This window comes from Amblyraja radiata, chromosome 18 (assembly GCF_010909765.2).
Source record: "Amblyraja radiata isolate CabotCenter1 chromosome 18, sAmbRad1.1.pri, whole genome shotgun sequence".
Classification (NCBI taxonomy): Eukaryota; Metazoa; Chordata; class Chondrichthyes; order Rajiformes; family Rajidae; genus Amblyraja; species Amblyraja radiata.
Window position 1 is genome coordinate 39,773,005 of NC_045973.1, and position 25,571 is coordinate 39,798,575.

The following is a 25,571-nucleotide window of genomic DNA, read 5'->3' on the forward strand; positions in this document are numbered from 1 at the left end:
ATGGGGAAATAAGCATTGAAATATGTGGCTTTATTGTTCATTGGTATGCGGACTGACCCTCTTTTAGATTAGTAAAGAGACAAAGCATGGAAACAGGCCCTTCAGCCCACCGAGTCCACACTAACTTGGGGGAGTCCAGAACCAGGGGTCACAGTTTAAGAATAAGGGATAGGCCATTTAGGACTGAGATGAGGGAAAACGTTTTCACCCAGAGAGTTGTGAATCTGTGGAATTCTCTGCCACAGAAGGCAGCGGAGGCCAATTCACTGGATGTTTTCAAAAGAGAGTTAGATTTAGCTCTTAGGGCTAAAGGAATCAAGGGATATGGGGAGAAAGCAGGAACAGGTTACTGATTTTGGATGATCAGCTATGATCATATTGAATGGCGATGCTGGCTCGAAGGGCCGAATGGCCTACTCCTGCATCCTATTTTCCATGTTTCTATGTTCATTCCAGCTCTATGTTATCACACTTTCTCTTCCACTTTCTACACACTAGGTGCAATTTACAAAAGGCCAATTCAAGTACAAACCCAGACATCTTTCGGATGTGGGCGGAAAATGAAGCACCCAGTTTCAATTCAGTTTATTGTCACGTGTGCCGAGGTACAGTGAAAAGGTTTTATTGCGAAAATATTGTTCCAGTCAGCGAAAGGACAATACATGCTTACAATCGAGCCATTTACAGCGTGTATAGAGATTTAAGAATGTGGAGCGATTGTAATACGTGATTGTCGATCTGCTTCTGTAGCTCGCACACAAATAGTCGCCTGGGCTGGGCGCCATCATGGCACCCAGAGGAAACGCACGCAGTCACAGGGAGAACGTGCAAACTACATACAGACAGCACCCGAGGTCAGGATCGAACCCATGTCTCTGGCGCTGTGAGGCAGCAGCTCTAACAGCTGCGTCACTGAGCCGCCCACAGTGTCGACAATAAAAGCACTGTAATAAATGAATTGCTATCAAAGATTACACGCTGAACTTATTGAACACTACACCTCCTGAGAGAACAATTTTGTTCGAGGTCATGAGAAAGAATATCGGCCGATCATGATCCACTTGCCGTTCTTTAACATTTAACAGGTAATGAGCCACATAAGCGATATCCTGTAAAGGTTGAAAGGTTGCTTGGAAGTACACCTTAATGGTTGATAAAAGAGAAAGAGCCAAAACATTGAAAGCTATGAATAGAAACTGTAAAATAGGCCTGGAAAGCTTTTCCTAGCTTTACAGTAGAATAGATGCAGAAACAAAGATTATCCTATTTAAGGATATTACTATTTAGATGTTGTGCAATATGCATAATAATAAAGATTGCTTCCTTCAGAGGCAAGGGAGCCCTTCTATTTAAAAAAATTGCTCATATCTCAGCGGTAAAGTTGCTGCCTTACAGCGCCAGAGACCCGGGTTCAATCACGATCACAGGTGCTGTCTGTACGGAATTTGTGCATTCTCCCCGTGACCTGCGTGGGTTTTCTCCGGGATCTTTGGTTTTCTCCCACACTCCAGACGTGCAGGTTTGTAGGTTAATAGTTTTGGGTTTGTAGGGTAGTGTTAATGTGCAGGGATCGCTGGTTGTTGCAGATTCGGCGGGCAGAAGGGCCTGTTTCTAGCAATGTTACAAAATTTTGAGTTTTTAAAAATCAAGTCTGCAATTTATCCCATCAGATAAAGCATAAAAAGATGTTTAATTTGTCACCTAATTCACCTTCATATCTTCAGTATTAAAAATGTTATGGCCATTTTCATACTCGGAAATTAGCATCTTGTTCCCTATTGCTTTTCCATTGACTTAACACAAAAGCTGTGATCGAGGACAGTCAAATGGTCATAACATTCTTAAAAATTAAGAGAACTAAAATAAAATTTCAGTTATTATAGATTGAAGCATTCTGAAACAAATATGAAACAATCTTACTTAGATGACCAGAAACTAAAGCATATAATTAGTTAGTTACCTAATTGTAGCTAATTACAAAATTTAATTACTAGATCTAAACAATTATCAATTTCTTAAGAATAAATTAACATTTTTAAATAGCCTAAGTGTCCAAATAACATTCATACAAGAATTCACAATATAACATAATTATTAAATCTCATTGTCATGGATTTATAGGCCAAATGGAAGGAATTTAATGTTTAATACCTGTAAATTAATGGCCATTTAAAACAACTTGCGAGTGGGTTTTTCTGGAACGCGACCATTTGGAACGTTGCGATTTGCAGTGATTTAGACCCCCATATCGGCATGAAAAACACTGCCGGTTGGTATGGGGGCTAAATCACAGTTTCGCAACTTAAAATGTGAACTAAAGGCATCTTAAGGAGCACTTTTATACTTAAAAATAAACAGCTTTCTTTTACCTGTCACCTACATGAAATCCGTCCCCGTTGTCGGCTTTAGAAGATGATTTTAAAATGACTCCAGCGCTGAACGAGTCAGGCGATTTAAAAAAATAAAATACACAGAACGGCCGTTGGAACGATTCTTCAGCAAAATCTTGCACTCCGACCAAATATAATCCAGGACAAGGTAGGAAAAAAAAACACGTTTTAACCCCGCGCCAAAATCGAGCACACGGCCAGTGGCAGAATTGCAGCGCCGCTGAAGGTAAGTTTTGTAACATACCTGCTGTTTCCGCACTATATCTCCAAACTAAACAAAAAAATGTATGAAGTTAGTCTGCAAATGACTGTACCAGATCAGCTCTGTGGATTGCTGCTTCCACAAGGAGCAACCATGTTAGGGTAATGGATGCCTGGAGTGATTCCCCAGAGCCTCAGAGGCCTGAGAGGCAGAGGCCTTCAAGTGACCTTTTCCTGGCAGTCTTCTGAATAGTGAAAGGCCTGGATAGAGTGGATGTGGAGAGGATGCTTCCACTAGTGGGAGGTCTATGACCAGAGGTCATAGCCTCAGAATTAAAGGACATTATTTTAAGAAGGAGATGAGGTGGAATTTATTTTGTCAAGAGGGTGGTGAATCTTGCTACAGAAGGCTGTGGAAGCAAATTCATTGGATCTAAGGCATAGATAAGATTCTTTATTAGTATAGGTGTCAGGAGTTATGGGGAGAAGGCAGGAGAATGGGGATGATAGATCAGCTATGACTGAATGGCAGAGTAGCCGTGTAAGAAAGAACTGCAGGTGCTGATTTAAATCGAAGGTAGACACAAAATGCTGGAGTAACTCAGCGGAACAGGCAGCATCTTTGGAGGGAAGGAATGGTGTCGTTTCGGGTCGAGACGCTTCTTCAGGCTGAGTAGACTTGATGGGCCGAATGGCCTAATTCTGCTCCTATTAGATCTGCCAATCTATTGGTGAGTTCAGATGGGGACAATGAGAGAAATTCATGGAGAAGTCTGGAAAAAAGTTATTTCATGTACAGTATCTTTATTGTTAGAGGAGGGCATTGTTAGAGGTCGCCTAATTATAGGAAGGATGTCAACAAAATAGAGAGAGTACAGAGGAGATTTACTAGAATGTTGCCTGGATTTCAGCAACTAAGTTACAGAGAAAGGTTGAACAAGTTAGGTCTTTATTCTTTGGAGCGCAGAAGGTTAAGGGGGGACTTGATAGAGGTCTTTAAAATGATGAGAGGGATAGACAGAGTTGACGTGGATAAGCATTTCCCACTGAGAGTAGGGAAGATTCAAACAAGAGGACATGACTTGAGAATTAAGGGACAGATGTTTAGAGGTAACATGAGGGGGAACTTCTTTACTCAGAGAGTGGTAGCTGTGTGGAATGAGCTTCCAGTGAAGGTGGTGGAGGCAGGTTCGATTTTATCATTTAAAAATAAATTGGATAGTTATATGGACGGGAAAGGAATGGAGGGCTATGGTCTGAGTGCAGGTAGATGGGGCTAGGGGAGAATACGTGTTCGGCACGGACTAGAAGGGCCGAGATGGCCTGTTTCCGTGCTGTAATTGTTATATGGTTATATGGCATTGAACAGTGGTTAAGATGCTGATAGGTGTTAAATATATTGTCTGTTCACGCGTATGCATGAACAAGTCAATGGCAAGTTGGAACTCCTCCCCTGAATTGCATATTTGCAAACAATGTCTGCATACTCCATGAAGTTTAGTTTAGTTTGGGGATACAGCCTGGAAACAGGCCCTTCGGCCCACTGAGTCTGCTCCGACCAGCGACTCCCGCACATTAACACTACCCTACACACACTAGGGACGGTTTTATATTTTATACCAAGCCAATTAACCAACAAAATCGTGCATCTTTGGAGTGTGGGAGGAAACCGAAGATCCCGGAGAAAACCCACGCAGGTCACGCAGGGGAACTCCGTGCAGCCAGCACCCGTACTCAGGATAGAACCCGGGTTCTCTGGCGCTGTGAGGTAATAGCTCTACCGCTACGCCACCCACTGCTCTCTTTAATGGATCTGGATATGCAGCATTTAAATTCAAAGGTTAAAAAAAAGGTAAACCATAATAGATGAGAGAGCAATAACAGACCAGGAGGATATAACAAACGACCTTCTTCTTGCGTATGGCATGCATAGCCTAAAGTTGTAGGTCAACTACCATGAATAGAACATAAATTTCTCGAACGATGTGTGAATTGAGTCATTTTGGTTTTAAAATTAAGAAAAGGCAAAGTATATCAATGGTAGAATTCTAAAGGAGATTCAGGCATAGAAAGATGGAGACGGAATTACTGGATAAGTTCTTCTTCTGCTCGAGTCCACACTCAAGATTAGAAGTTATTCAGCCAGAGCTGAACACATTTCCCGGCATCTGCACGCAATGGTGTCTGTCTTGTCGCTTCTTGTGCTTCTTGTGTTTGGTGGTGGAAAGATTGGTGGAAACAGGGCCGCGACGTGAACGCACGTCCCTGTTTGAAAAGACTGTAAGTTGACTGTAAGGTACGATGAATCTTAGCTTTTATAATTAGATTCAGAGTACTCATAAGTCATGAGGCCATAAGTGGAAGGAGCAGAATTAGGCGATTCGGCCCATCAAGTATACTCTGAATCAGAATCAGAATCACACATTATTCACCAAGTATGTTTTGCAACATACGAGGAATTTCATTGGCCAGGTCAGTCATACAATTACAAGCAATAGATCACTCAAAAACACATTTTAACATGAACATCCACCACAGTGACTCGTACACATTCCTCACTGTGAATGAAGGCAAAATAAAGTTCAAGTCCTTCCCTTTGGTCTTCCTCGGTCGGGGGCCTCGAGCCTCCATTGACGGGACGATCTTGACTCCCATAACCAGCGGCGTTCGGGCCCTCCGCGTCGAGGCGATCAGCTCCCGCATCGGGGGGATGTCAGCTCCCCCGCACTGAACGATCGAACCTCGCGTCGGGGCTGGTCAAACCTTCACGACGTTGGAGCTTCCCGACTACCCTCTCCCGAGACTGAGGGCCCTTAATGGTAAAGTCCACAGTGGTCGCAGTGGGAGCGATCCAGGCAAGGGATCAGCTCCGATGTTAAGTCCGCATCCCGCGATAGGGCTCAAAGTCAGTCCGAGGAGGCTTCCAGCTCCATCGATGAAAGGCTGCAGAGCGCGCCGGAGAATGTGATCCAAAAATTAATCACATCTCCGGCAAGGTAAGAACCTGAAAAAAAGTTCCCCCCCGATCCCCTCCCCCCTCCCCCCACATAAAACGAACCGAAGAACATTAAAACAAACTTTTAACACACTAAAAAATAACAAAAAGAATGAAAAAACGAACAAACTGCCGGCAGGGCAGCCATCTCCCCAGCGCCCAATCATGGCTGATATATCTCTCCCTCCTAACCCCATTCTCCTGCCTTCTCCCTGTAGCCAAGCTAACCTTTCATGAAGGTACACAAAAATGCTGGAGAAACTCAGCGGGTGCAGCAGCATCTATGGAGCAAAGGAAATAGGCGACGTTTCGGGCCGAAACCCTTCTTCAGACTGATGGGGGGGTGGGGGGGAGAAGAAAGGAAAAAGGGAGGAGGAGGAGCCCGAGGGCGGGGGGGATGGGAGGAGACAGCTCGAGGGTTAAGGAAGGGGAGGAGACAGCAAGGGCTAGCAAAATTGGGAGAATTCAATGTTCATGCCAACCGGACGCAAGCAACCCAGGCGGAATATGAGGTGCTGTTCCTCCAATTTCCGGTGTTGCTCACTCTGGCAATGGAGGAGACCCAGGACAGAGAGGTCGGATTGGGAATGGGAGGGGGAGTTGAAGTGCTGAGCCACCGGGAGTTTAGGTAGGTTATTGCGGACTGAGCGGAGGTGTTCGGCGAAACGATCGCCCAACCTCCGCTTAGTCTCCCCGATGTAAATCAGCTGACATCTAGAGCAGCGGATGCAGTAGATGAGGTTGGAGGAGATACAGGTGAACCTTTGTCGCACCTGGAACGACTGCTTGGGTCCTTGAATGGAGTCGAGGGGGGAGGTGAAGGGACAGGTGTTGCATTTCTTGCGGTTGCAACGGAAAGTGCCCGGGGAGGGGGTGGTACGGGAGGGAAGGGAAGAATTGACAAGGGAGTTGCGGAGGGAGCGGTCTTTGCGGAAGGCAGACATAGGGGGAGATGGGAAGATGTGGCGAGTGGTGGGGTCACGTTGGAGGTGGCGGAAATGGCGGAGGATTATTTGTTGTATTTCCCGGCTGGTGGGGTGAAAGGTGAGGACTACGGGGACTCTGCCCTTGTGAAACCTTTCATGAAAATTGGTCGGCCCTAGAGTACTGTTGACAAGTCTTCACGTCAGGCCAGGAAATACATCAAGGTTAAAAACTATTTAGAGGAATGCAGTTTTGTGAAGAGTTCGGAGAGAACAGAGCTACTCTCCTCGAAGCAGACATTTGATGGAGTTCTTTAGGATTTTGAATGATTTTGTGCGGGAAAATAAGTGGCAACCAAAGAGTCTGCAAGAGGACACAGATTTAAGATAATGTTGGCAATATGTGGCGAAAATTTTACACAGTGAATGATTGTGAGACAAAATTCACCACCCAGTAAAGACGGTCGAGAAAGGTTCAACAATAACTTACAAAACTTGAAAGATTTGCTTTAACAGGCGAGAATGACAAATATATGCCTTTTAATAGGGAAAGAACATAAGACTTGGATAATTAAATAGCTCTTTCGAAAAGGCAGAATCAACGCTGTGGAACGAACAACCGCCTGGTGCTTTCTTATTCCACCACTCAAGAACGTTCGACATTGTATCACTTGGCCAGAGCAGATATTTCTGCATCTCTCATGTCTTTCTCTCCCACTCGGTCCGCATCGTCATGGAATGACCTACAGCTAATTCAGCACCACGTTTGTCCAACAGTCAGATTATTACGACCACATCCCAATCTGGAAATCTGAGCAAAATGGTGCATTTGATAATCCACTTCAGTTCTGCACTGAAGTGGTCACTTTGCTGATGTTGATGAGATATTAAAGCAAGGTTAGCTGGTCTATCAAGTAGTAAAAGATCTCATGGTAAGCTGGCAGTGGAGCTATTTCTAATGGCTTTTCCTATTGACCATTATAAACAATATTAGCTGGTCCTTACCAAAATGCTGCTGGTGGGAGATTCCTGTCCGCATATTGTCCGTCATATTTCATCTCTTACACTTCAAAATAATTTAATTGGCAATAAAAGGTTGGGGACCAGCCAAAGGGTCGTGTAAATTGCTATATTAATGTCACTTTTGTCTTTTTAATCCCACTTTACTGCACCAAGCTTAAACCTAGGCTACTCACGGTCTATATCCTCATGAGTGGAGCCAGGACTGGAGGAGGTGAGTTGCCACGATAGAGTTGAGGTGGAAGTAGGATGAGTGGTAGACACTGTGGTGGCAGCAGTTGTCAATCTGGAAGCAAGTAAGGGATCGCTGGAGTCATTGCCCTCTCTCTCCAAGGCATCTCCTTTAATAGTAAACACAGAAGAGCAAGTTTAGTTACACGCACAGTGGCTTGAATAAATAGCAATTTTACATTATAATACTTAACACATTAAAATGATCCCGAACCTGTGAAATTATTCTATCCACCTTGTCTTGCTGGAATCCCTTCAGTCCAACCTTCTGTTTACCTCATGTGTGGGAAGGAACTGCAGATGCAGGTTTGCACCAAAGATAGACACAAAATGCTGGAGTAACTCAGCGAGACTGGCAGCTTCTCTGGAGAGAAGGAATGGGTGACGTTTCGGGTCAAAAGAAGGGTCTCAGCCCGAAACCTCACCCATTCCTTATCTCACGAGATGCTGCCTGTCCCACTGAGTTACTCCAGCATTTTGTGTCCATATTCCGTTTACCTATATTTAAAAAGATTTCTTGTCATGTGGGCAGAAGTTTTTCAGTGGCAGTAGCCTTAAGGGACTGTCCCACTGTACGAGCTAATTCAAGAGTTCTCCCGAGTTTCCCCTGATTCGAACTCGGAGAATTACGGTAATAGCCGCTCGTAGGTACTCGGGGCTCTCGTGGACATTTTTCAACATGTTAAAAAATCTTCATGAGTCTTCACGAGCTTACCGCGTTTCCCAAGTACCTGCCGTTAGCGTTACAAGCCGCTAAGAGATGTCCCCAAGCTCCGACGTACCCGCTACGTACATTCTACGTGCTTACCACAAGTTTGATTTTCTTTTAAACTCTGGAGAGCTCTTAAATTAGCTCGTACAGTGGGACAGCCCCATTATTCTCCTGTATATTTCCAAGACCTGTTCTGCCAGCCGCAGCCAAATCAAAGCACTGGGAAGATACCACCAATGTCGTCTCTGCAAAACCTTCTTAAATCCCCTGGAAGTTGAAGCTGATCAGATATATCCGAGGACATTGTGGGAAACTAGAGAGAAAATGACGGGAGCCCTTGTTGAAATTTATGAGTCACCCTTAAATACAGGAGAGGTGCCGGAAGACTGGAGGGTGGCAAATGTTGTGCCTCTTTTCAAGAAGGGCTGCAGGGAAAATGCTGGGAACTATAGCTTAACATCTGTAGTTGGAAAGTTACTGGAGAGTATTCTGAGGGAGAGGTTATACAGGCATTTGGATGGGCAATGGGCTGATTAGGGATAGTCAGCATGGTTTTGTACGTGGGAGGTCGTGTCTCACAAATCTGATTTATTTTTTTAAGACGTGACCAAAAAGGTCGATGAGGGCAGAGCTGTAGATGTTGTGTACATAGACTTCAGCAAGGCTTCGATAAGGTTCCGCATGGTAGGCTGCTCTGGAAGGTTAGATTGCATGGGATCCAAGGAGAGATAGCTGAATGGATAGCAAATTGGCTCCATGGAAGGAATAATAGGGTGATGATGGAAGGTTGCTTCTTGGACTAGAGGCCTGTGTCTCGTGGTGCTGGGCCCGTTACGGTTTGTCATCTACATCAATGATTTGGATGAGAACATACAGGGCAAGATTAGCAAGTTTGCTGATGATACAAAAGTGGGTGGTTTTGCAGATAGTGAAGATGGTTGTGAAAGATTGCAGCAGGATCTGGATCGATTGGCCAGGTGGGCTGAGGAATGGTTGATGGAATTTAATACAGAGAAGTGTGAGATGTTGCATTTTGGGACGTCTAACAAAGGCAGGACCTACACGGTGAGTGGTAGGACCCTGGGTAGTGTTGTAGAGTAGAGGGATCTTGGATTGCAGGTGCATGGTTCCTTGAAGGTCGAGTCGCAGATACTTAAGGTGGTCAAAAAGGCTTTTGGCACATTGGCCTTCATCAGTCAGGGTATAGAGTATAGAAGTTGGGAGGTCATGTGGCAGTTGTATAAGATGTTGGTGAGACCGCATTTAGAATATTGTGTTCAGTTCTGGGCGCCATGTTATAGGAAAGATATTGGTAAGCTTGAAAGAGTTCAGAGATTTACGAGGATGTTGCCAGGACTACAGCGTGTGAGCGAGAGGGAGAGGTTGAGTAGGTTGGGTCTCTATTCATTGGAGCTCAGGAGGATGAGGGGTGATCTTAAAGAGGAATAGAAAATCATGAGAGGAATAGATCAGGGAAGATGCACAGAGTCGCTTGCTCAGAGTTGGGGAATCGATGACCAGAGGTTCAAGGTAAAAGGGGAAAGATTTAATAGGAATCTGAGGGGTAACTTTTTCATACAAAGGGTGGTGGGTATACGGAACAAGCTGACAGAGGAGGTAGTTGAGGTTGGGACTGGAAACCGTTAAACAGGTACATGGATAGGACAGATTTGGAGGGATATGGACCAATCATAGGCAGGTGGGACTAATGTAGCTGGACATGTTGGCCGGTATGGGCAAGATGGGCCGAAGGGTCTGTCTCCACACTGTATCACTCTATGACTCTATGACACAAAATCAATACAACACAGAAACTCCGCTCTTGGCCTTCCTCATCACACCAAATGTGATGCCTTTGTATCCAAATCCAATTTGCTTGAATTAGGCCCATATCCCTCTGTGCCTTCACTATCTAGCCAATCTCACTTTCCTCTCCCAGATCAACAGTCCCCGCAAACAGACGGTTGCGACACTGGCCTTCCTGTCCTGAGCCTCCTCCACTGGTAGAGTGAGGCCCAGCGCAAATTGGAGGAACAACACCTCATATTTCACTTGGGCAGCTTACACCCCAGCGGTGTGAACATTGACTTCTCTAACTTCAAGTAGCCCTTGCTTTCCCTCTCTCTCCATCCCTCCCCCTTCCCAGTTCTCCCACCAGTCTGACTGTCCCCCTGATTACATTTTATCTCTGTTTGCTTCGTTATCACTAGAGCCAGGATGTTAAGGAGCTAAAATCTCTGAAATTAGGCAGGCAAAAAGGCATAATAAAATTGCAAAAAAGGCACGCAAAAGCATTTATTGACAAAAAAAGGCATAAAAAGCCATTTATTTCCACCACCAAAATATGGTTAAAAATGATAATTATAAAGGTATACTACATTAAATGACCAAAGTTACCTGGTTGCACATAACTACCAGCATTCCCTCTCTCTCCACCCCTCCCCCATCCCAGTTTTCCGACCAGTCTGACTGTCCCTCTGATTATATTATATCAGTTTGCTTTGTTGTCACCTTCTCCTAGCTAACAATGGTCTATTCTACATTTTCCTTGGAGCTTCATCTCTTTTGATCTCTTAAGGGCCTGTCCCACTTGGCCGTCATTTGCGCGCCATTTACGCGACCTGGTAGCATGTGGGTAGTGAGTGGGTAGTGCGGGACGGGCGCATGGAGTGGCGTGGAGGAGTGTGAAGTTGCGCGCGCCACCGGCCTGTTGCGTAAATGACAGCCAGGTGGGACACACTGGCACGGCGCATCGTCTCACCTCCAACAGCAGCAGAAGCAGGCAAGCGATCGCCGAGCTCGGCCTGGGGCTCACGGCCGTTGCCGATCCGGATCCGTCCCCACTCCTACTACCAGAGCGGGGCCAAGACGATTGGAGATAGACACAAAATGCAGGAGTAACTCAGCGGAACCGGCAGCATCTCTGGAGAGAAGCAATGGGTGACGTTTCGGGTCGAGACCCTTCTTTCAGACTGAAGACGAGTCTCGACCCAAAACATCATCCATTCCTTCTCTCCAGAGATGCTGGCTGTCCCGCTGAGTTACTCCAACATTTTGTGCCTATCTACGGTGTAAAACAGCATCTGCAGTTCCTTCCCACACATTTGATCTTAACAAGTTCATTTCATATATTCTTTGATTTTCTTAAATGTCCAAAAATCTATAATTCTCAATCTAGACTATCCTCAATGACTGATCATGGTGAACCTTGTACAGTACCAAACTTCAATCGTTCAAACACCTCCTCACTACAGAAATATTTCCTAATTTCAGAATTGAATTCCCCATCCCATGAAAGGGATAATGCTTCTAAATTGTAGAGCTGGTGATGTAGACTTTCACCAGGATGAATGCACACAGGACCACCATGAGATCCACGATTCCTCGGTGGATCTCCGATTATCCCTGAGGCTTGGTTGCTGCGGTCAATAGCCGTTGAACCTTTTCTAAATGCCTCTGATGATCAGAGATACTCAAAATTATTTCCAACTGAAATAATTAACATAGAAACATAGAAAATAGTTGCAGGAGTAGGCCATTCAGCCCTTCGAGCCAGCACCGCCATTCATTGTGATCATGGCTGATCGTCCCCAATCAATAACCCAGGGAAACATAGAAATTAATAGGAAACATAGAATTAATTAGGAAACATTTTTAATGGCCTTAAATGAATTCAAAATGTCAAGATGAAGCAAAATAAGAAGCCTTTTTGCTCAAGGCCATTTTTTATTTGTGCGTAGGATCCGAATACATACACCAGCCATAGCGGGGCTTAGTGAACCAGAGGAGATGTTACAACGTTGACAGTCGCTTCGGGATACATTTAAGAAACTATTTTTACAATTCTAGATGTCAAATTAAGATTTGAACTCAAGTCTACAGATCAATAGTCCAGACCTTTCAGTACCAGTCCAGTAATTTAACTGCCGTGCTTGTAAACCCTCCACTCAGCATGTTCTACGCATTGCTTCAAGTCATGGTTAAACATCACAACGTTTTTCTTTCATTCATGTATTCAGTACAGCAGGTGTTATCCTGCAACTGTGTGGGAAGGAACTGCAGATGCTGGTTTAAACCGAAGATAGACACAAAAAGCTGGAGTAACTCAACGGGACAGGCAGCATCACTGGAGAGAAGGAATGGGTGAAGTTTCGGGTCGAGACCCTTCTTCAGACGGGTCCTATCCTAGAACTCTTCTAAGATTCCTAGAACTCTTTCCCTACAAGAATCATAGAACAGTACAGGGTAGACAAAAATGCTAGAGAAACTGAGCGGGTGAGGCAGCATCTATGGAGCCAAGGAAATAACCTGAAGGGTTTCGACCCGAAACGTTGCCTATTTCCTTCGCTCCATAGATGCTACCTCACCCGCTCAGTTTCTCTAGCATTTTTGTCTACCTTCGATTTTCCAGCATCTGCAGTTCCTTCTTAAACATAGAACAGTACAGCACAGGAACAGTCCCTTCGGCCCACAATGTCTGTGCCAAACATGAGGCCAGGATAAACTAATTTCATCTGCTTGCACAAGATCCATATCCCAACATTCTCCACATATCTCTGTGTCTATCCAACAGCTCTTGAATGCCACAATTAATCAGCCTCCACCACCACCCCTGGCAGTGAAATCCAGGCACCCGCTATCTATCCTCTTTAATAAATTGCCCGACACAATGTCTCTGTTTGCTCCTCACACCTGAAAGCTACATCTTTGATATTACCACCAGGAAAAATATTCTTATTTGTGCCTCATAATTTTATATACTTCTATCAGGTCTCCCCTCAAACTCCAGCATCCTTTAAAAAAAACAGTCCAAGTCTGTCCAACCTATGCTTATGGCTGATGCCCTTGAATCCAGGCATCATCCTGGTAAACCTCTTCTGCACCTTTTCCAAAGCCCACACATCTCCGTTATTTGGGATGACCAGAACTGCTGGCAATACTCCATCTCCAGCCTTACCAAAATCACCACTTCCTGACTCTTACCTTGACCGATGAAAGCAAGTGTACAACTTGCCTTTTTTACCACTCCAGCTACTTGTGTTGTCACTTCGAGCAAATTAGTAACCTGGACCCCAAGATCCCTCACAGGCCTTGACTCCAGCAATCTTATAGCCCTGTCCCATGGTTCAAGTTCATTGCAAGAGCTCTCCCGAGTTTAAAAAAAATCAAATTCGTGGTAAGCACGGAGAATAAACGTAGCGGGTACGTCGGAGCTCGGGGACGTCTCTTAGCGGCTCGTAACGCTAACAGCAGGAACTCGGGAAGACTCGCTAACGGCAGGTAAGCACGGGAAGACTCGTGAAGATTTTTCAACAGGTTGAAAAATGTCCACGAGAGCCCCGAGTACCGACGAGTGGCCATTACCGTAAATCTCCGAGTTCGAATCAGGGCAAACTCGGGAGAACTCTTGGAATGAACTCGTACCGTGGGACAGGGCTTTTAGTGTCTGAAGAATACAAACGTCACTCACCCATTCCTTCTTTCCACAGATGCTGCCTGTCCCGCTGAGTTACTCCAGCATTTTGTGTCTTTCTTTGGTCTGTACCAGCATCTGCAGTTCCTTTCTACACACTTAGTGTCACCTGCAACTTCTAACCAACCAATCTACATTTGCATCCAAGTCATTTAAGTATAATATAACACAACCAACAGAGGCCCCAGCACAGAATCCCTAGGCCTCCAGCCTGAATATTGACCTTTCACCACAACCCAATGTCTTCTGTCAGTGAGCCAGTTCTGAATCCATGCGATCAAGTCACTGTAAATGTGTTGCATCTTAACCTTTTGGATCAGCCTACCATGGGTGATTTTATCAAATTCCTTATAAATCATTTATACAACTGCCCTAGTCTCATCAATCACCCTCAACTCCTCCTCAGACAACTTAAAGTGAAAATGATTCATTGATTTTGTGAGGAAATTCATCAGGAACTTGAGGAAAGTATGTGGAGAATTACTCAGAGTGGTAAATGGGATTGGCCGGGTTGCTCCACAGAGAGATAACCAAATTGCCTCTTTTTATGCAGTAATAACAATAACTAATCCTGTGGCAATTCCATGATAACTGCCTTCCCCTCAATCCATGTGAATACATCACTTGCCATCTCATCACCACTGAAGAAGGGTCTCGAGCATTCTGTGTCTATATTCGGTTTAAACCAGCATCTGCAGTTCCTTCTTACACATCTCATCAGCCCTGACTTTAAGTCACAACCTTCTAATGCTTTATATTTTTCAAATTCTGCATCAGCTGCATCAGCCTGTATCCCTGCATCTATCTTGCTCATTACACCTTGAACCACATTAGATTTGTCAAGTCCAATCACCCCATCAAAAAATATAGTTTTTACTCTGCAGAAATCCTGTGATTTTCTCAGCATCCAGTTGCCAGATGCTCACGTTGGGTGACGTTATATTTTAAACTGAGTGTGAGATCATTCAGAATATTGGCTTAGAGAAGTAGCTGGGATGGAAAATATGTTGGAGACTGCAGCAGCTCAAAAATGTAGCTGCCTGTATTTTAACAAGTGCATATTTATGTACGTGAATGAGGGGGAACCTCATTGAAACAAGCAGAATAGTGAAAGGCTTGGAGAGAGTGGGTGTAGAGAGGATGTTTCCACTAGTGGGAGAGTCTAGGTAATAGTCTCGGAATTAAAAGTTATTTTAGAAAGGAGATGAGGAAGAATTCCTTTAGACAGAGGGTGGGGAATCTGTGGAATTCTTTGCTGCAGAAGGCTGTGGAGGCCAAGTCAGTGGATATTTTTAAGACAGAGATAGATAGATTCTTGATTGGTACAGTTGTCAGAGGTTATGGGGTGAAGGCAGGAGAATGGGGTTAAGGAGGGAGAGATAGATCAGCCATGATTGAATGGCGGAGTAGATTTGATGGGCAGAATGGCCTAATTCTACTCCTATTCCTTATGACCTTACATTACAACTACCAAATAAATATGCATATAATTATTGCAAATGGGGTATCAGAGCATCGCATCACACTCAAGGAATCATTATAAGCATTGCCACAGTTTGGGCATGTTGGTATAAGTATGGTGAAGAGTCACACATTAATGTGTCATGCAGTCTCAATAACGACCAAACCAAATACAAGAAGTGTCTCGACCCGAAACGTCACCCATTCCTTCTCTCCAGAGATGCTGCCTGTCCACCTGCTGAGTTACTCCAGCATTTTGTGTCTGCCTTTGGTTTAAACTAGCATCCGCAGTTCCTTCCTACGCATATCTCACACATTTGTTCTTGGAGTTCTGCCTAAATTCTTTCAAATTGCTATTCTGTTTGTCTGCCTTCCACATTTGTGTGATTCTGGCATTTTATGTGAGTGACGAACATCTGAACAAAGAGCAGACTCACCAAAGTAAATGTGTTGAATGAGGATACATGCAAACTAGAGGGACAGCATCTCAGATTGTGTCTGGATAGGTGGCAAAACAATGGCCCGGTAGGTCGGGCTTGTCCACAGCAGATGTCGATTGGGACGTGATGAGATCGAGGTGGGACCTGTGAGCAATCGCTGAGACCGAGGAAGGTAATCGGAGAACGAGGAAGGACGCTGAGAATTAAGGGGGGGGGGGGGTTCCAGCGGGCATCGGGAGGCCACCATGAATGAAGGGAGGAGCCAGCAAGGCGGAGGGGGGAGGCCTGTTGCCACGTGCGGTGGCAGGCAGTACACAGGACTGTTTAGGGAACATTTGCAACTTGGTCGGCACCAAAACGTGGTGACACTTATGTACTGCCCAGGAGAGGTCTGGTGCATGAGTTTTTACTTGTTGTATGCACAACAAAGCATTTCACTGTACCTAGGTAAAGTATAATTGAATAAAGTATACCCTACTTCCCGGCAATGAAGACGCACCCCCAGTAGATACCCTTCAACTGCCACCTCCACCGGTTGTGCCTGTGCCGAAGGACGCCGTAACTGGTGGGCCGGCCGGCAGAAGGCGCTGAGGTAGCGACCGGTTCTGCTGTCCGGTCCCGGCAGCCGCTCGCAGCCACCTGAGCTACTGAGCGAGTTGCTGGGATGATTCCCGACCCCCTCCAACTCAACGCTCCTGCCCTCCCCGCAACTTTATCCCAGGCGGCCCAGCCAAGTTTGCTACTTTGTGCAGCCAAAGACCGTGTTGACGCGGGCCAGACGCCCCACGCGCTTCCTTTTATCAAGTCCACACACAAGATTAGAAATTGTTCTGACAGAGCAAATTAAAGTGGATCTAGACTGTCCAGGAAGCTGGAGCTGATGTGTGCCAAGACCAGACCCTCAAAGTAATTCACAATGGTGGATGTCCGAGCCACCGGAAGCTAATCATCAGGACAGGCTACCTTGTGTTTTTCTTTAGCACTGGGGTGATGTTAAGTCTTCTTTACGCAGATGGTAACCTCAAATTGGAGTTTGGAAAGATTAAAGACGTCCATAAATACTCAATGGTTGAATGATGCTCGACTTGTCACATGTGCAACGGCACAGTGAAATGCTGTGTGCGTATCCACACATGCAGTGTCCGCCATGTTTTAGCACTACCTCCACAAATCTAAACTCTGGGCTGCCCTTGTGCTCAGTCTGGCTGGTTATGAGGACAAGGCCAAGGACTCGATCTGAGCCAGTGGCTCTCTGCCGTCACACTCTCTGCAAGGCCGGCCAATCTTACATCTGCAGCAATGACCATGACTACTGATGCACTCAACGCAGTCACCTAATCTAAAGTCCTCATCTTGTTTTGAAAACAACTAACATTTCTATAAGAATGAATTATTTATTATAGACACAAAATGCAAATATAATAATTATCATATTGTATAATATTTTATGTTATATTATTATTATTACTATTATTTATTTATTTATTATATTTCAGGAACCTCAGAAAACCTTTTTGACAATGGATGAAGGCTTCCTGGGAAGTTTCATGGGTTGAAGTTAGACACAAAATGCTGGAGTAACTCAGCGGGTCAGCCAACATCTCTGAAGAAAAGGAATAGGTGATGGTTTGGGTCGAGACCCTTCTTTTTTTACCCATCCACAACACTCCATTATGTCACTTCAAGTCCTACCACTGCCCAGGGCCTCATATTTTCACTCAGTGAGGTTGGCCTCTGGCTCGAGCAACGTTTGTTTGGGGGCCTGTGTTACATGTGCAGCGAGTGCAGATTGTAGACGCCACTCACGAACCCATGAGCCATTGTTTGCCTGGACCAACAGAACCGAACAGAAAACATTATCCAGGAAAGATTGTCAGAAACTGGGGCTGCATGGTCTCTTTGTTCCAACCAGGTACTGGTGTGGCCAGAGCTGATCACACAGGCAAGAGCAGCAGGGCAGAACTCAACTGAACAAAGACCAGTAGGAAACGTTGAATATCTGAGTGCTGAACCATTCATTCTCTTGGCTGCAAATCATTCAAAGTGGAAGCAGATGCTTGTGTTGCAGACGATTTAAACAGCAAACAAACGAGCCGATTGTGAACGATGGTGCCTTGTGTCACACTGCTTCCTCTACATTGAATGAAAGAAGGTGAAAGGGAATCACTAGATAACCATATATGTTCTTTACCACCTTTCCATGGTTCCAATACAAAAGTGCGGAAGCCCTTTACAATAATGCACCTCCTCCAACCTTATCTACTGTATCCGTTGTTCAAGATGTGGACTGTTATACATCGACGAAACCCAACGCAGACTGGGCGATCGTTTCGCAGAACACCTTCGCAAGTCCGCCTGAACCTACCTGATCTCCCAGTTGCTAAACACTTTAATTGTCCTTCCCATTCCTACACTGACCTTTCTGTCCTCGGTCTCCTCCATTGTCAGAGTGAGGCTAAATGCAAATTAGAGGAACAACATGGCATATTTTGCTTGGGCAACTTAAAGCCCAGTGGTTTGAATATTGATTGGCCTGCTTCCTTTGTCATCATTACTTTTTTGCATATTTCATTCTTTGTTCTTTATCTCTCTACTGTTGTTGGCTTAGCGGGTTGGAGGGGTGATGGGGAGAGAGGACTTCTGGAAATACAAATTCACAAGTTCACGTTATAGGAGTAGAATTAGGCCATTCGGCCCATCGAGTCAACTCCGCCTTTAAATCATGGCTGATCTCTGCCTCCTAATCCCATTTTCTAGCCTTCTCCCCATAACCCTTGACACCCGTCCTAATCAAGAATTTGTCTATCTCTGCTGTAAAAATATCCACTGACTTGGCCTCCACAGCCCTCTGTGGCAATGAGTTCCACAGATTAACTATCCTCTGACTAAAGAAGGTCCTCCTCGCCTCCTGTCTAAAAGAGCGCCCCTTAATTCTGAGGCAACGACCTCTGGTCCTGGACTCTCCCATCAGTGGAAACATCCTCTCCACATCCACTCTATCTATGCCTTTCATTATTCTGTAAGTTTCAATGAGGTCCCCCCTCAACCCCCTCTTTCGCCAAAAGATGCCTTCAGCCGCCGGCAAATCCAGACATGGTGCTGGTCTCCCATATGCTCACTCACATGTCTATAAGTGCGGCATTTGTAACCTGGGTGAATTTACATAGAAACCAGGTGCAGGAGTAGGTCATTGGGCCCTTTGAGCCAGCACCGCCATTCAACATGATCATGGCTGACCAAAATCAGTACCCTGTTCCTGCTTTCTCCCCATGCCCTCATCCGCAAGACCAAACCTGCAACAAGAAAGGTCAAAATATGGCCCGAGGACGCCACCCTACAACTCCAGGACTGCTTTGATCGCACCGACTGGGACTTGTTTGCACAACAGGCTACCAGTGGTACAGAGGTAGACTTGGAGGAGTACACATCCACTGTGCTCTCCTACATCAACTGCTGTGTGGAGACTGTCACAGTGGACAAGCAAATAAAGATGTTCCCAAACCGGAAACCCTGGATGAACAAGGAGGTTCAGGATCTGCTAAGGGCACGCAACAATGCCTTTAAATCCAGGGACATTTCTGCCTACAGTGCGGCCAGGTCGAACCTGAACAAAGGCATAAAAAAGGCCAAAGACATCCACAGTCAAAGGGTGGAAGACCACTGCAATACCCCGGACACCAGAAGCATGTGGCAGGGTGTTAGGGACATCACTGACTACAAGAGCAGCCCCATCTGCCCCCACAGTGATATCACACTGGCCAACGAACTGAACACCTTCTTTGCCCGGTTCGAAACTGGCAACACCGCCAGGAGTGGAATAACCCCGGCCATGGCGGAGGGACAGGCCTTAACACTGAGCACTCAGGAGGTACAGGGCGCTCTACGTTGGATCAATCCACGCAAGGCTGCAGGCCCGGATGGAGTCCAGGGAAGGGTACTAAAGGACTGTGCTGTACAGCTGGCGGAGGTATTCATGAGAATCTTCAATCTGTCTCTATCTCTGGCAACGGTCCCCAAGTGCCTGAAAACAGCTACCATAGTGCCGGTGCCGAAAAAGTCTAAAGTCACCAACCTGAACGACTACCGCCCGGTTGCCCTAAATCCAATCCCAATGAAGTGCTTCAAAAGGCTGGTCCTCTCCCACATCAAATCCAGCATCCCTGCCTCACTGGACTCTCATCAATTTGCATACAGGGCAAATAGATCAACAGAGGATGCCATCTCTCTGGCTCTTCACACTGTCCTGACTCACCTGGATAAACAGGGCACGTACGTGAGGATGCTCTTCATTGACTATAGCTCTGCATTCAATACGGTCATCCCCACCAAGCTCACCACCAAACTCCACCAGCTAGGCCTCAGCTCGCCGATATGCGATTGGATCCTGAACTTTCTGACGGAGCGACCGCAGGCAGTGAGACTGGGCCCGCACCTGTCCTCCACTATCACCCTGAGCACCGGCACACCACAGGGCTGTGTACTAAGCCCCATGCTCTACTCCCTCTTCACTCACGACTGTGTTCCTGCATTCGACACCAACACCATCGTGAAGTTTGCAGACGACACAACAGTGATTGGGCTGATCACCAACGGTGATGAAACAAAATACAGAGCGGAGGAGCAGAACCTGGCGGACTGGTGCTCACGTAACAACTTGTCACTAAACACCTCCAAGACCAAGGAGCTGATTATTGACTTCAGGAGGTCCCATAATGGAGAATACGCCCCAATCTCCATCTACGGGGACAGTGTGGAGAGAGTGTCCAGCTTTAAGTTTCTGGGCACTCACATTTCAGAGGACCTCACATGGTCCACCAACACCGCCTGCGCTGGTCAAGAAGGCACAGCAACGACTGTTCTTCCTGAGGACATTAAAAAAGACTGGTCTGCCCCAACAGCTGCTGACAACCTTCTACCGCTGCACCACAGAGAGCATATTAACGTATGGCATCTCTGTGTGGTATCTCAGCTGCACGGAGGCGGAGAGGAGAGCTCTTCAGCGCGTCGTCCACAGAGCGCAGAGGATTATTGGGACACAGCTACCAGCCTTCGAGGGCATCTACCACACACGGTGCCTCAGGAAGGCCGTCAGCACCCATAAAGACGCCTCACACCCTTGTAAAGGACTGTTCGAACTACTTCCCTCCGGCAGCCGTTACAAGGCCTTCTACGCCCGAACCGAATACTCAGGAACAGCTTCATTCCCAGAGCTATAGCGGCTCTGAACCGGCCCTGCTGAGTGCCCCCCATCCCCCCTGGACTGTCTCCCTCGGATGGTCACGTCACACAGACACATCTGCACTTTAGTCTGTTGAACTGTTTTGACTGTTTTACTGTTCATTTTACAATCCATGTTCTCGGGATATCAATATCTAAATCCAAATTTTATTAGTTATTTATGTTATGACATCGGATGGAAGCTGCATACCAAATCTCGTTGCGCTTATGTGCAATGACAATAAAAGATATTATTATTATTATTATTATTATTATTATTATTATGCCCTCTGTCTCCGCCTGACCCATTCTAGTTGTATCCAGAAAAGAGTAACTCAGCCGGTCAGACAGTATCTCTGGAAAAAAGGAATAGGTGGCGTTTTGGGTCGAGACCCTTCTTCCAAGATGGCGGCCAACCCAGGCGACTATTTTTGTGCGAGGCACAGAAGCAGATCTACGTTTACATATTACAATCGTTCCGCACTCTTTAATCTCTACTCCGGCAGCTATACACGGCAAATGGCTTGAATGTAATCATGTATTGTCTTTCAGCAGTCTGGATAGCACGCAACCAGGAGATTTTCAGTGTGCCTCGACGCACGTGACAATGAACTAAACTGAAGCTTCAGATGCACGTTGTTATTCTCTGGGATCATTACTCAACATACATTCAATGTGTCCAGTGCAGCATTTCCTATAATGCCAGAGTTTTGGAAATTTGCCTCTTCGGGCTTGGACCCTTTCTCCATTTCCTACACATTCCCGCAGATTTCCGTGCGGCACGGTGGCGCAGCGGTAGAGTTGCTGCCTTCCAGTGAATGCAGCGCCAGAGATCCGGGTTCGATCCTGACCGCGGATGCTGTCTGTACGGAGTTTGTACGTTATCCCCGTGACCTGCGTGGGTTTTCTCCGAGATCTTCGGTTTCTCACACACTCCAGAGACGTGCAGGTATGTAGGTTAATTGGCTTGGTAAATGTTAAAAAAATCTCCTTAGTCTCCTTAATAAGCAGGGGATCACTGGTCGGCGCGGTCCCGATGGGCCGAAGGGCCTGTTTCCACGCTGTATCTCGAAACTAAACTAAATATTTGCCGCATAATGGAAAAGTTCTGCGGTATTTGTGAATCCACCCAAAATACTGAGGACCACATTTTGATTGTTCAAAACTGAGACGATTTTTTTTGAATGCCCTTGAGAGTATCAGTGTGATTAGCAACCAAAACAGTTTTATTCCCGAATGTTATTAAGATATTCCACTGATCAAGGATGAAGACACACATTGCTTTGCCTTTGAATGAAATGCTGTTGCATCCGGTATTTGACATTTGCTCTCTCTCTGCTCTAAGCCACAGAGCTTGCTGGTGTCACTGGTAACTGTAGATACTCAAACATGCCCGGGTGCCAGAAAGTACAAATTACAGCCATTAAACTTTACAATGCTAAGCAAGAAGGAAAGTAAAAAGTTGGTGAATATGTATGTTTTGAGGCTCAGAGCAATTGGATATCTTAGTCTCTGCTGCTCATATTCACGGAGATTATCTACCGTAACTAAATTTCTCTCTCAAATATGGTGCTTCAGTTAAGATAAACTTCAAGGCAGTGAAACGTTAATGTTATGTTAGAATCCATGATGATAGTCAAAGACTATTTGAATATTTTTTTTTAAGAGATACAGCGCGGAAATAGGCCCTTCGGCCCATCGAGTCCGCACGGACCAGCGATCCCCGCACATTAATACTATCCTACACAAGGGATAATTTTTACATGTATACCAAGCCAATTAACCTACAAACCTGTATGTCTTTGGAGTGCGGGAGGAAACCGAAGTTCTTGGAGAAAACCCACGCAGGTCACGGGGAGAACGTACAAACTCCGTACAGATAAGCACCAGTAGCCAGGATCGAACCCGTGAATCTGGTGCTGTAAGGCTGCAACTCTACCGCAACGCCACCTGTTTAAATGGTCATTAAAAAGGACATTTTGCATTACAAATGCAACTCTTCAAACCATGCCCAAGTGCCTTGCACGTCTCTTTCAGCAGTTAAATAGGAAACAGTCAACAAACATCCTCACAGCAAGCTAGCACAAACAGCAATATCATTATGAATAGCTAAACTGTTTTGGTACAGTGAAAAACTTATAATGCGTGTTATCCAGTTAAAGGCAAGACTATACAAGAATGTAAAAGTAGTTGTGGAGAAATTTAAGACTGCTCTGCAAATTAAAGTGTGTAGGAAGGAACTGCAGATGCTGGTTGACACTGAAGATAGACACAAAATACTGGAGTAACTCAGTGGGACAGGCAGCATCACTGGAGAGAAGGAATGGGTGATGTTTCGGGTCAAGACCCTTTTTCAGACTGAAAGTCTGGGGAGAGGGAGACACAGAGATAAGGAAGGGTAAGGTGTGAAATGAGACATCAAAGGGGATAGTGATCAAGGAAAATGTGGAATAGATTATTGTTCAATTGGGGCAAAACCAATTTTGGAGGCATTATGTGGAATCCTGTCGAGGTTAATTCAGTGAGACTGTTTGTAGGCAAAAGACTGCCTGGCATGTGGGAGGCATGAAGAAGGGCAATAGCAAGGGACATCAAATTCCCATTATGGTGAAAGGCAAGGGTAACAACCTTAAGGAACCCTGGTTGAAGAGACAGATTGAGGCTATGGTGAGGAAAAAGGAGGCAAACATTAGGTTTGGGCAATCGTTATGAAGCAAATCCCTCGGCATTTTATAAGAAGTGTAGGAGTACACTTAACAAAGGTTGCAGAGGGGCATAAAGAGTGCATGAGATGCATCAGGCAAAGTAAAGGGAAATCCTGAGATATTCTATTATAGTAAGAGTACAAAGGCATCTTGGTCCCCGTAAAGGTCAGCAAAACCACAGAAGGAGCCACAGAAAATGGGTGATATTTTTAATGCAGAAAAAAGGAAATGAAGAAGCTGGTTTATTAAAAAGACACAAAGTACTGGAGTAACTCTGCAGCAACTCTGAAGACAGTTGAATCAGATTGATGAAGGGTCTTAACCCAAAATGTCACCTATCCATGTTCTCCAGAGATGCTGCCTGACCCGCTGAGTTATTCCAGCACTCTGTGTCGTTTTTTGTGTCGATTAGTAATTTTACAGGCAAGTGCTTCAGTGAATTTCTCTTGGCAGAGGGTGGCGAGTCTGTGGAATTCATTGCCACCAACAGCTGTGGATGCCAAGACATTGGTACGACGAAGATGGATCGGTTTTTGATTAGGAAGGGGGTCAATGGTTATGGGGAGAAGGCAGGAGAATGGATTGAGAGGGAAATATAGATCACCCATGATTGAATGGCAGAGTAGACTCAAAGGGCTAAATGGCCTAATGCTGCTCCTATATATTATGGGATGGTAGGACTGCTCGAGGATAAAGGGGAGAATTTGTGTTCGGAATCCGAGGCGGTAGACGAGATACTAAATGAGTACTTTAATTTATATTCACAAAGGTGAAGGATGTGAGGCAGTGTGAAATCAATAGGGTGAATACTAATATGCAAGGGAAGTTTGAGATGAAGGTGGATGAGGTTTTGGGCTCTTGAAGAGGCACATTGACTAAACCATAAAGCAAGCCCATCAAAACCTCAGAAGAAGGGTTTTGACCCGAAACATTGCCTATTTCCTTCGCTCCATAGATGCTGCCTCACCCGCTGAGTTTCTCCAATAATTTTGTCTCCCATCAAAACCTTTACTACCTTAGAAGATTGACGAGATTTGGTACGTTGACTAATACTACCTTCAATTTCTACAGATGGACAGTAGAGAGCATGTTGACTCGATGCATTACCGCCTGGTTTGGCAACTCAAATGGTTGCCACAGACACCGACCCCCTCACCAACGAAGGAATCTATAGGAGGTGCTGCCTCAACAGGGCAGCCAATATTCTCAAAGATCCACACTATCCTGGTCACTCTCTCATTTCACTTCCACAATCAGGAAGGTGGTGTAGGAGTCTGAGAACTGTGACCACCAGGTTGAAGAATAGCTTCATCCCAACGACCATCAGGCTCTTGAACATTGCACAACTATCACTTATGGGCCGTCTTTGGCAGCGCTGAGGTTTTGGGGATTGGTTTGCAGTAGTACTGGGATTATTAAATGAGTGGATTTTTGTTTGTTATATATTATCTGTGTATTGTGTTTACAGGTCTGTTCTGCCACTGCAAGTCAGAATTTCATTTTTCTGTTATCAGTACAAATGACTATGAAACACTTCACTCTTGACACAGATGTCTTACCGTTATAAAATGAAGGAACTGCCCGTCATATCATATTCAGCAATGATGGCCAACAACTAACAATTCTCTCAAAACCTGCTACTCTAAACAATGTACAACTTAAATAGAATCCTCAATCAGTACAAATTGGTAACATCATCGCCTTCTTGATGACAAGGGGCACAGTGGCAGTCTACTCTAGTGAAAGCCTTGGAGAGAGTGGATGTGGAGAGGATGTTTCACTAGTGAGAGTCTCGGACTAGAG

General features: G+C 45.4%; 1 protein-coding gene across 3 annotated transcripts in view; it reads right to left on the minus strand.

Moving 5' to 3' along the window:
* The window catches only part of fbln2 (fibulin 2), a 224,809-nt gene that overhangs the window by 164,964 nt on the left and 34,274 nt on the right, over positions 1-25,571 (minus strand). For all 3 annotated transcript variants that reach the window (XM_033037199.1, XM_033037197.1, XM_033037198.1), the window contains one exon: positions 7,706-7,870. In XM_033037199.1, coding sequence (XP_032893090.1) covers positions 7,706-7,870 — 165 coding nt within the window. The remainder of the gene's footprint in view (positions 1-7,705; positions 7,871-25,571) is intronic.